Source organism: Macrobrachium nipponense, chromosome 15 (genome assembly GCF_015104395.2).
Source record: "Macrobrachium nipponense isolate FS-2020 chromosome 15, ASM1510439v2, whole genome shotgun sequence".
NCBI lineage: Eukaryota > Metazoa > Arthropoda > Malacostraca > Decapoda > Palaemonidae > Macrobrachium > Macrobrachium nipponense.
The window spans coordinates 23,632,094-23,645,148 of NC_087208.1; the positions used below are offsets into that span (position 1 = coordinate 23,632,094).

Sequence of the window (13,055 nt, forward strand, 5' to 3'; positions counted from 1 at the left end):
CAGTAGATCAAGGCTGGTGGAAGTTAGGAATTGTAAAGTTATCCCAGGTGACCACGTGGCCCCCCAACATAGGCTCCTTTGTATGGATTTAAAGATGAAAAGAGAAAAGAAAACTAAAACGAATGGGGTAAAGAAAATCAAGTGGTATAAATTGTAGGGAGGGATAATGATAAGAAGAGAGATTTCAGGAGAAGAGTGCTGGGGGAGGTTGATATGGGAATTGAAGATGTGGGAGAATGGTGGAGGCATAATGCATCAGTGATTAGAAGACATGGAAAGGAGATACTAGGGGAAACATCTGGAATAGTATGGGAGGAAAAGGAGAGCTGGTGGTGGGGGGAAGTGGTGAAGGGTAAAAGGGAGGCAAAGAAGAGATTTGAAGAGTCACAGCTGGAGGAGGACAGAGAAAGATTAAGAGAATGGAACAAAGAAGTAAAAAGGGTGGTAGCTCAAGCTAAAGCAAAGGGCATATGAAGAGGTTTATAATGAACTGGAAACCAAGGAAGGGTTGAGTAAGATGCTCAAACTGTCAAAAGTAAGAAATAACAAAACAAAGGACATCACTCATATTAAGCAAATGAAGATAGGAATGGTACGGTCATGTAAAAGGAAGAAGACATCCTGAAAAGATGGAAAGAGTATTTCGAACAACTGGCTAAATGAAGAAAATGAAAGACTTGTAAGAGAGGATGGACAAGTAAACATGGGAATGGTAATTGGGATATCTAGGGATGAAGTGATACTAGCCTTAAAAAAAAATGAGGAATGGGAAGGCAACAGGACCTGACTTAATCCCAGTTGAAGTTTGGAAAGCCTTAGGAGAGGAAGGGGTAGACATCTTGTATGATCTGATGGAAAAATATTCGAACAGGAAAAGATACTAGAAGAAGGGCGGGAAAGCATAGTGATACCTATGTTTAAAGGTAAAGGTGATGTCCAGGAATGCAGTAATTATAGAGGTATAAAACTAATGTCTCGCACATTGAAGATTTTGAAAAGAATAATAGATAGCGGGCTGAGAGAGGAAGTGAGAATAGGGAAGGAACAGTTAGGATTTTTGAAGGGAAGCGGCACAACGGATGGAATATTTTGCATAAGGCAGCTGATGGAGAAATTCAGAGAAAAACAACGAGACCTGCATCTAGTTTTCATAGATCTTGAAAACCCCTGTGACAGAGTGCCAAGGCAAGAAATATGGAGATATTTGAGGGAGAAGATGGTGCCAGAAAAGTATGTTGGAATTATTCAGATGTAGAGGAATGTGTATACTAGAGTGAGGAGCAGTGTTGGAGAGACGGATGGATTTGAGATAGGAGGTGGATTGCACCAGGGGTCAGTACTTAGCCCGTTCATCTTCAACATCGTGATGGATATACAGTGAACCCCCGTATTCGCATTCTCCAGATTCGCAGACTCAACACATTCGAGGATTTCTCTCGGGAACGTTTCCCTGCATTATTCGCGGAAAATTCGTGCATTTGCGGTATTTTTCTATGGTAAATATCCACAAATTCCTGGGTTTTTTTGATGAATTTCATCGTAAAATGCACTTTTTGTGATAAAACTAAAAAAAACCATGTATGAAAATTTTTAGTGGGTTTTCTTGAGTTTTAACTAACAAAATAGGCTGTTTTTAGCATTTTTATAGGGGTTCTAAACATTCGCGGGTTCTAACTATTCACGGGGGACCACTGTAATGACCAGGGATGTTAGAGAAGCAGTGCCATGGTGCATATTATACGCGGATGACATTGTGTTGTGTTCAGAGAGGAGGGAGGAGTTGGAGGGGAGGTTGGAGAGGTGGAGAGCAGCACTTGAGGAGAGGAATGAGAATAAGCAGATCAAAAACCGAATATATGTGTTCCAGTATTACTGAGGACGGTGGAAGTAGCATAAGATTGGGTGGGGAAGAAATAAAGTACAGAAGTTCAAGTACTTAAGGTGTCCGTATTAGTGGAAGCATGGACAAAGAGGTGAGACACCAAATTCAGGCAGGATGGAATAACTGGAGGTCTGCATCTGGGGTCCTCTGTGACAAGAAGGTCCCTCTGAAATTGAAAGGAAAGTTTCATAGGACGGTGGTCAGACCAGCAATGTTATATGGAACAGAAGCGGCAAGTATGAGGAAAACAGAGGAGAAGAAGATGGATGTAGCAGAAATGAGAATGTTGAGATGGATGTCGGGAGTAACAAGGGAAGATAGGATTAGAAATGAGTATATAAGAGGATCGACAAAGGTAGTTGAAATATCGAAGAAAATACAGGAAGGAAGGCTTCGTTGGTATGGACACCTGTTACGAAGGGAGGAACGTCATGTTGGAAGACAGACGATGGAAATGGAAGTGCGGGGTAGAAGGAAGAAGGGAAGACCAAGAAAGAGAGGGCATGATTGTGTAGTGGAAGATATGGTATTGAAAGGTATAAATGAGAACGAGGCACAGGACAGAAATCTCTGGAGACGACTCACTCGCAATGGCGACCCAATATAAAAATGGGTATAAGCTAGGAAGAAGAATATATATATACAGTGGTCCCCCGTATTCGCGTTCTCCGGATTCGCGGACGGACTCGCCCATTCGGGAAATTTTCCGACGAAAATAATCACTAATTAGTGTATTTTGATGTTTATTTTTGTGACAATACATTTTTATGATACAAAAATGATTTACTAATTTTCAAATATTAATTTTGATTAATACTGTATTAGTAAGTTTAATAAGGTTAAATGATATCACATAATAAAAATAATAATTTTCTCTCTCTCTCTCTCTCTCTCTCTCTCGCTCTCTCTCTCTCTCTCTCTCTATCTCTCTCTCTCTCTCTACTACAAAGATGTATGTTTTTTTTATTAATTTATACAGCAATAATATCAATTCATTAAAGAAAATACCATAGTGAATTAGTAAGATTTTAGCTTTTAAATTTAAAAAATTATGGAAGAATGAAGGAAATCCCAGTCTTCTTTCTCTAACTCCAGGTACTAAAACTGTCAGATATATCAAGTTCTGTGACAGGAGGGGAAGAGCTGATGTGTTGCCATCAAGTGCTCATGAAATTTCCCCCCTCTCTCTCTCTCTCTCTCTCTCTCTCTCTCTCTCTCTCTCTCTCTCTCTCTCTCTCTCTCATTTACTGAGACAAGATTTTTTATAGTACTTGTACTATATGTTTTTAATACTTTCAAATAATAATAATAACTGTAATTACAAAATTCATATTATGTGATAGTATTTTAAAGAAATACAGTACTAATCTATCCATGTCACTTTTAATTAAGGCTAACTCTCTCTCTCTCTCTCTCTCTCTCTCTCTCTCTCTCTCTCTCTCTTCATCTGACTGATGATAAAGAATTTTTATGGTACTAGTATGTAAAATGTTTATTGATAATTTCAGTTATTTAATAAATAATAATAAATAAATAAAAACTGTCTAATTACAAAATTCATAATGGTAGTATTTTAAAGAGATGAAAATGACCTTTCCATTTCACTTGTAAGGATAACTCCTCTTTCTTACTGAGATGAGAGAATTTTTATCGTAGATGCACGTGTTTATTTTATTTTCAAATAATAATAATAATAGAAGTAGTAATAATACAATAACTAATTTCAAATGAAAATTCTTCCCTTTGTCTTTTTCTGTATCAATTTCCCTACCTCATAACTCCAGTGATGCTTGGAGCTGGGAAAGTAACAATGCCATACAATGGTCAACGAATTTAATGGTTTAATGTAATTCTCTCTCTCTCTCTTACTGAGATGAGATCATTTTCATGGACATGTATGTAATAAATTTATAATTTATATTTCCCAATAATAATACTATTAACTGTAAGTACAAAATTCATATGTGAGTATTTTAAATATAATAATCATTCCATTTCTCTCTTTTAAATACTGTAAGGACAAATCTCTCTCTCTCTCTCTCTCTCTCTCTCTCTCTCTCTCTCTCTCTCTCTCTCTCCACAAGATACTTGTCATAGTGGTAACTCTCTCTCTCTCTTAAGGCTACTAATGTTTAGGATTACTTTGAAATTATATTAATACAATCTCTAAGATTAATACAGTAATATGATGATAATTTAAGGTAAATTTGATGCAGGATGTTACATAAGGTATACATTTGGTGTTTCTATTTCTTCCTTCTTTTATCTCTCTCGCTCTCAGCAAAAGAATTGATAGACAGACAAACATAATTGCACAGTCCTCTCTTTCTCTCTTCTCTGGAGAAATATATGTATTTATGGGAGGGGAAAAATGTTAAGGGAAAAAAGTTGCCTACAGACGTTCATTTCAATCTATTGAAAACGTAAGGAGTTATTTTCTCTCTCTCTCCTATTGGCTGTTTATATATTTCTAATGGTAAAATGTTTAAGATGACTTTAAAATGATAATAATACCAATTCAATGGTATATTTGATGTAGGATAATAATTTAGGTCGACATTTGGTATTTGTGATTTCACATACAATTGTTTCCCTTGTAAAAAGAAAATGGATGTCTCAAATAGTAATAGTATGAAAGAAAACGTGCATGACTGAATACTTATGGGGGGACTGAATTATTTTCACATACGTAAATAAGTCATGCAGTACGTACATAGTATGTATGTATGTGTAACCATAAAATGTAAGATTTACTTTAAAACAGTATTACTATATTTCAAAGATTAATATGAACCATAATAGGATATTTTATGTATATTTGATGAAGGATGGTCTTTTTAGGGATACTTTGGTGTTTGCATGTTCAGGATAGGAGTTTATGAGCATTTTAGAGGGGGGGTTCCAAACATTTGCGGATTCTAACTATTCGGGGGAGGGGGTCTCTTACGCATCCCCGCAAATACGGGGGAACCAATATATATATATATAATATATATATATATATATATATATATATATTATATATATATATATATATATATATATATATATATATATTAAATTCTGGTACTAATACATAACTGAAAGGAATGCAGGTGAAAAACTTTTCTTTTGCATAAAATGAAATGATATAAAAAAACATCAATAAATACATATATATAAAAACTTTTAATAAATATAAAACTAAATATAAAATCAATGCAGAATACTCACTGGTAATCCTGACTCTTTGTTCTATTCTTGTTGTCTCCCTCCTCCATTGAAGAGTCTTGCATTTTTTTCCTCTCGACATGACAAGGTACAGGTGGAGGAGGGAGATGCGCGCCCTTAATGCTGATTGGCCACTGCCCTTCGGCAGCCCTCTGTTGTCCCTTGGGCAGGCGCACTCCAATATATGACAGCAGTGTGGTACTTTCGGTCACACTCCCCGAACCTGCAAAGGGCTATATTGCAGGTGTGACAGAAGAACCTGGTGTGTCTCCTGCCATTCATATGGCACACCTGCCACTGTTTCTGCCTGCACCCTTGTAGGAGCTCTAGTGTGTGATCCCCTGGCTGCAGCCGATACACAGGGTCCACTATCTGACGTGAAGTCAGAATCTGAGCGCGGGCGGGATCATCAAGGGTGGCGGCAGCAGGAGCTGAACGACTGAAGCTGGCCCTCCAAACATCTGCCCTTTCCTCTAGGGGCAGATCTGGAGCCCGGGGCAAGGGGGTGGTGATGGAAGGCCATTCATCGGGATTAAAGTTGATGAGGGCATTCCCGGCTTCCTTGAGAAACTGGATGTGGGACAACCTCAGGATGTCCGAATTGTAGTACCCAAAGTAGAGGATGTAGGCATTCTCTAGGGCCAACTGAAGAGTGTATTTGAGGAGCTTCTGTGTCCACCTGGTTCTCCTGGTGAAGGGATAATACTGGATGAGTTGATCAAAGAGATCAACTCCTCCCATGTGCCTATTGTAGTGCCCAGTGATGGTAGGCTGCTGGACACGAAACTCCTCATATGTACGTAACCCGGCCCTGCCGACATGTTTTCTTCTGCTGGACAACCTCTTGTTGGTTGGGCTCATGACTCCTCGTAATCATGGGGACGAGTCGGACCCCCTTCCAACAGATGACGAAGACAGCTCCCTTCTGACGCCACTGTCTCTCCTCTTGCCAGATGTTGCTGCTGGCTAGTGAACCTCTTGAGGACATTTGGGGCCCCACGCACCAACCGAAGGGTACCAACCTGCTTCATACAGTTCCTGGGCCAGGTATACCGAGTTATAATAATTATCCATAAACAGGTGGTATCCCTTGTTACAGAAACGATCCACAAGACCGAACATAGTGTCATGCAGCGTCGAGAAGACCCTGGAATGTACCGAGAAGTCCACAATGTATCCAGTGTTTTTCACTCCATATTTCTTTGGCTTCTTGGGGTTATACACTTTAATGCTCAGACGTCCTTTGTAAGGCATCTTCCCCTCATCCAAAGAAAGGTTTTTGCCAGGAACAACAAGAAACTGGCGCCTTTCATGAATGTGATCCCACACTGGGCAGACTAAGATGAGGCGATTGGGATTATTCTGGGGTATGGCCCTTCGGTTGAAGGCGTTGAAATACATGTCCAACGCCAGGAAACTATCATGGGCCATAACCCCATCCGCATTGGGTGTACTTAAAAAAAAAATTCTGCCTCCAATATTGCCTGATGTCGGCAGCAGGCATCATTCCAAAAAAAATGTGGATCCCAAAAAATGCGCCATGTCGGTGAGGTTTCAACCCCACCAGCGATACGACAACGTCGTCCGTAGTTTGTCACTGTAGTACCGAGTGTAGTCCACCGTTTTTGCTACCAGGTATTCCAGCAATTCCCGCATAAGGGACACTGAATGAACCCCAGAGCAGTTAGAGGAACAGGTACGGTGAGCCCAGGTGCTGCCGTGAATGGGTGCATGTTAGGTTGGGTTGGGGTCCTCCGACCACCCCTCGTCGTTCTCGGACGAATGGCCTTCACCTTGGCTGGCGCGACGTTCTGACCTTCTATGTGCCTGCGCACGTGTTCGGCACTGTTTCGCACTCGGGGAACAACCCCCCCCTCCCCGGCCCATTTCCCTCACTCAGGCCCTCGCTTTCTGTGTCGTCATCAACAACAAAACTAGACGACTACAACTCCTCCTCCTCAGACTCCCCCTCATACGCACTAAAACCACTAAACTCCAACTCACTTTCAGCCTGTGACCCTCGTACGAACATTGGGGCAAATATTCATCATCACTAACATCGGGAGTGATGTTCTCGTCCACTAGATTACCAACTGCCATCAAAATGAGGACTTGCAACCTGCTCCTGATCAAGCTCTAACAAGTAATCGTCTGTGTCCTTTGGTTCGAGGCCTCCCAAATGCCTACGAATGCCCCTCAGGACACCCCAATGCTTCCTAGGGGTTGTAAAAGGCACACGAGGCACACGATGTGGTGCTTGAACACTTTTGTCCACACAAGGCCTCACAGAACGGCTTTGAGGAGCTAGGTCATCTTGGGTGCTTGATCTCTCACCAGCATCCAAGACCAAAATACGTCTCACACGATCCCTCCTGAGAGGTAAAATACGCCTTTCGCGCTCCATTCAACGTTCAGTCATCTCTACTTACGTCTTGTACCACCACAAATACTCAAACTCTCACAAAAGTTTGGCAAAACATGATTGCGGCAAAAGATCGCTCTCGGATGACACATTGCTGATGCTTGCTGGTGCGAGAAGAAAGCATTTCGTGCATGCGCACCTGGGTAACACTTGTCAACAAAATAACTGCTTGATCCGTGAACTCCCAGCATCCCTCAAGGCACGTGATACAAAAGTTTTTGCCTAGTTGGGCCTATAACTATTTTTCCGCGAATTTAAAGAAAAAAAAATTTGTGTCGACGTAGCATACGCCAATTAAGCACCCAACAGACAATTTGGTTAATGGCTCAGTTAACTCCCCACCAGCTTAAAATCTGGTTAACCCCTAAACGCTGAGCCGGTATTTCTGAAAGTGTCTCCCGTATGCTGGCGGCGTTCGGGAGTGAGTGGCAAAGCGGAAAAAAAGTTTTTCAAAAAATCACAGCATGCTTAGTTTTTAAGATTAAGAGTTCATTTTTGGCTCCTTGTTTTTGTCATTGCCTTGAAGTTTAGTATGCAACCATCAGAAATGAAAAAATATATCATTATCATATATAATTATTGGAATATATGACAGCGCTAAAAAATATTTTTCATATATAATTCTATACAAATCGTGCTGGTGAGCAAAACGGTTAAAGCTAATGAGTTCATTTTTTTTCGTTGTACACTAATTTGCAATGTTTTTGGTATACAGTGGGGCCTCGCTTAGTCGCGGATCAGCAATCCTTGGGCCACTTCTCGGTCTATATCGCGGGTATGAATCCGTGGTAGGCTAAGCCTCGTCTGGTTCCGATAACCAACAAATGCATGAACAGATTCACATTATGATATTAACATTCAATAAAGGTAATAAAACCATTCTCACCTTATATATTATTGGCATATCTTCATAATATATAGCCTATTCATGGAATAATCCCACATCATTGACATCAACTTGTAGTTGAGCGGCCAGCAGAAATGTAAACATTGAGTTACACTTAACAGCACCTTGTCATTTTTAACCTTTTAGAAATGTTAATAGCAGTAGTGTGATTACAGTAGTATAACATTTAGGAAAACATTAATTTTTAATTCAAACTTCATTATTGTTTTGGTATAACGTAATCAACTTCTCTGAACACTGCAGTCATACAAACGATAATTGTCATAGATTATCGTATTGTTGTTTGCGATTGGCGACGAAGCGTAAACATAATAAAATCATTTTTACCTTATATATTATTTCATATAGCAACGAAGCGTAAACATAATAAAACCATTTTTACCTTATATATTATTTCATATATTCATAATAAAATGCATATCTTATATATTATTGGCATATCTTCATAATAAAAAGCCTCTTCAAGGAATAATTCCTTGGGGAATGCATTTTTCAAAAGACAAAAATACACTTGACATGTTTACAGCATGCAATGATTACTTTATTTTGATGTGATTACATTAATATTACAGTATGGTACTCTAAGCAGTACAGTAACTGTTTTTTTATCATAAATGTATATTCATTCACGAAAAAAATGCGATAGTGGTTACACCGTTCTAAAAACTACCGATGTATTTTCACGTAAGTATCCTCTAAATTCTGTCATGATTCACTTTACTTACTTTGTTTGTGGAGCCCAAATACTACGTATGTCCCGGAAAATTAACGAAATCGCGAATTTTATCATAGAGCAAGATTCACTAATTACTGTGTTTTCTTCTTCTTTTCATGACTATATGCATTTTTAGGATACACTCATTTACAAATTTTCAAATACTATGAATGTAAATAGCAAAATCTCTCTCTCTCTCTCTCTCTCTCCTCTATCTCTCTCTCGTCTCTCTCCCCTCATCTCCTCTCTCTCTCTATCTCTCAATGAAATATGAATTACTGTATCATAATATAAAGTATTATGTACAAAGTTAAAAATAATAATAATTCCATTAATAAATCCATTTCTTTTAGCAACAAATGTTTTCCAAAATAATTCTTTCGGTAATAAACGTCCATCAGCTGATTCTAAACGTAAACAAAAGACAAAACAAGATTTTTATTGCTGTATTTTGCTGTTTATACATTAATATTATAGTTGGGTGCTGTAATCTTTACAGTAAATCATGTTTTTTTATCATAAATATGTTCATTCACAAAATTGATATGCTATGTACTTTTAGTTTGGTGCAGCAGCCAAATCATGAAAATAGAAAGGAATTGTTTGGTAATATACTTTTGTTTGCTGATCTGATGAAGGGGAAATTGAAGATAGGAAAGAATAACTTTGAAACTGTCTTGAATTTAGTTTAAGGTGATAATTGAAGACAAATTTGGAGCTTGAACTAAAGTAGGCAGTTATAAACATTGAAATAGTGGTCTTGGGTGGGTTAATTATTAAAGTAGGCAGTTTAAAGCAATTTTAGGTGGGGTACCAGGATAACACGGGTATTTACTTATCATGGGGGGTTCTGGGCCCTATCCCCCGCGATTATCGAGGCCCTACTGTACAACAAATTGTAAAACGATCAAAGCAACACAGAGAAAATATTATCACAATATGATGTATGAATTCGTAACGCGCAGACGTAAAAAAAAGTTTATCAAAAATTCACTATGAAATCGTAACTGATTGAATATTACTAGACTGTAAGTGTTGTAGCTTACAATTGCAGTTTTCGACCATTTCAGTCAAGTTAAAGTTGACCGAAGGTCGAATTTTTTCTATTTATCGTTATTTATATGAAAATAGTATTTCATAACGGATAAAAGCGACAACCACAACCATGAGTTATTTTTTGTTGTATTCTAAATGAAATTGCGCACATTTTCATATATAAAACTTTATATAATGGCTAATATAAAACGGTGCAAACATTACGACTATCTGACGAAAGAATTTCTGATTTTTTTGGCAGAGTTACCGCGTTGACATAAGGAAAAATGTTTTATTTTCAAAAATTCACCATAAATCGAAATATTGTGCTAGAGGCTTCAAATTTCTTGCAAAATGAAGGTAAATGATTGAATATTACTAGACTGTAAGTGTTGTAGCTTACAATTGCCTTTTTCAACCATTTCGGTCAAGACAAATTTGACCAAAGGTTGAAATTTTGGCACTTATTGTTATTTATATGAAAATATTTCAAAACTCATTTAAGCTACAACCATGGGTTGTTTTATGTTGTATTGTACATGAAATTGAGCACATTTTTATCTACAAAACTTTATGTAACGGCTAATATAAAACAGTGCAAACATTACGACAATCTGACGAAAGAATTTCTGATTTTTTGGGCAGTTACCACACGGACGTAAGGAAAAAGCTTTTTTCAAAAATTCACCATAAATCCAAATATTGTGGTAGAGACTTCCAATTTGTTGCAAAATGAAGGTAAATGATTGAATATTACTGAATGTAAGAGTTTTAGCTTAGCATTGCGTTTTTCGACCATTTCCGTAGAGTCGAAGTTGACTGAAGGTTGAAATTTTGGCACTTATTGTTATTTATATGAAAATATTTCAAAACTGATAAAAGTTACAACCTTGTATTATTTTTTGTTGTATTTTACATAAAATTGCACACATTTTCATATCCAAAACTCTTACGTAACGGCTAATATAAAATGGTGTAAAAATTACGACAAAGTGACAAAATGATTTCTGAGATATGTCGCTGATGCCTTTCAGTGCGAGAAGAAAGAAATTCGCACATGCGCCCCTGGGTAATGCTTGTAAACAAAACAACAGCTTGATCCATGAACTCCCAGCATCCCTCAAGGCGCATGATTCAAAATTTTTCTCCAAGTAGGCCTACAACTATTTTTCCGAGAATATTTAAAATTTTTTAGCGTCTACGTATTTTACGTCAATGAAGCACCCGGCAGACAATTTTCGTCGATGTAAAATACGTCCAATAGGCGTTTAAGGGTTGATTACGTCATTAGCCAAGTTCCGTAAAACTAGAACACTGTTAACTGATGCTGTCAGTAAGTGGGGGACTGCTAAACAATAATGTAGTATGGTATACATAAGTTGACTGACATTTTATATCGCCATAATTTTTTAATTTTCCTGTAAGTTCACTTTGATCTTAGTGCAAATAATAGCTGGGAGGGGAGAAAATGATGTTGAAATAATTATTTATATTTATTTTAATTTGGCTTTGTATTTTCTTTTCTTTTCTTTAATATAGAGGAGCTGTTCTTATCTTTTTGCCTGGACTTTTGGAAATTGAACAACTTATCAGCTGTATGGAGAAGGATAAGGCAAGATATCAGTAAGTTTTCCTTATAATTTATATGATTATAGGCTGGATGATATTGTTTCATATGCAAGACTTTATGACTGTGATTTGGCACTTGAACAACATAGTAATATTTATATATAGAAGTTATTTCTTTTACAACATGGAGGAAAAGTAATGGGTCATTCTTTTTATACTATACAAATTTCTGAAAATTATAGACTCCAAGGTTCTCCTTTTGCCACTTAATGGCAAACTCTAATACGTACTCTGTTTCCTTTTTTAATACATATTCTTAAATTTTTCAATATATACAAGATTTTCTTCTGTTTTGGAATATATAAGTAATAAAATGATGATGATGATGATGAACCCTGTTCATATGGAATTAGCCAATAGGACATTGACTTGAAATTTAAGCTTCCAAAAAATATGGTGTTCATTTGAAAGAAGTAACAGAAGATCATAGGAAATGCAGACGAAGGAGTTGGTTATAAGAAAAGAAAAAAATCAATTACTAAATAAAAATTAAGAAATTATTAAAATGCAAGAGAATTGTTTTAGGGATAGTAACACATTGCATCTCTGCTGGAACTTTTAAGGTTCTAATTGCACAGCTTCCTCTGGGTGACTGTTCCACTGTCTAACAGTGAGAAGAATAAGGACCTCTGGAACGGAGAGGTTCAACAGGAAGTCATGTTTACTTCATATTGGTGTTGCTTTTCAAGAAGTCTGGTCGCTCTTGACAAGATAAGAGGATCAAGGATCACTTGTAAATGTAAAAGATCTGTTAAAATACAACTTGTGAAAAATTTACTAACATCCATCAAAGGTCGTTGTCATAACTGCTAATGTTAAGAAATAGAAACCTAGCACCACTAACCACTCCACCAAAAAGAGATTAATCTCTTACGGAAGCAGACAACTACACTGGAGAACAGTACAGTGGATTGCATTGATTTTATCATTGGTATAAGTATATGAGGCCTTACAATACTTTTAATACTGAGATTGCACGCAGCACTTGCTTATACTTTCATTAGATGTTTCTGAAAGCTAAGATGTGAGTCAAAGGTTACATCTAGTACAGTATAGTTAAAGCTTCAGACTTATTCAGCAGAGTCCCGTCCTCTTCATGAAAGGGGGGATTAGGTGTAAAATCTGTACCAGAGCTACTAAATAAATAGTATTCTAATTTTACTGAGGTTTAGCCTCTTATTAATCACACTTAAATCTTTCAAATGATAACAAGACAGTATTGAACAAGAACATACTGTTACAAAATTTAATATTC

General features: G+C 37.4%; 1 protein-coding gene across 2 annotated transcripts in view; it reads left to right on the forward strand.

Moving 5' to 3' along the window:
- LOC135227032 (ATP-dependent RNA helicase TDRD9-like) overlaps positions 1 to 13,055 on the forward strand; it is a 564,113-nt gene that overhangs the window by 259,227 nt on the left and 291,831 nt on the right. For both annotated transcript variants that reach the window (XM_064266821.1, XM_064266820.1), the window contains one exon: positions 11,711 to 11,794. In XM_064266821.1, the coding sequence (XP_064122891.1) occupies positions 11,711 to 11,794 (84 nt within the window). The remainder of the gene's footprint in view (positions 1 to 11,710; positions 11,795 to 13,055) is intronic.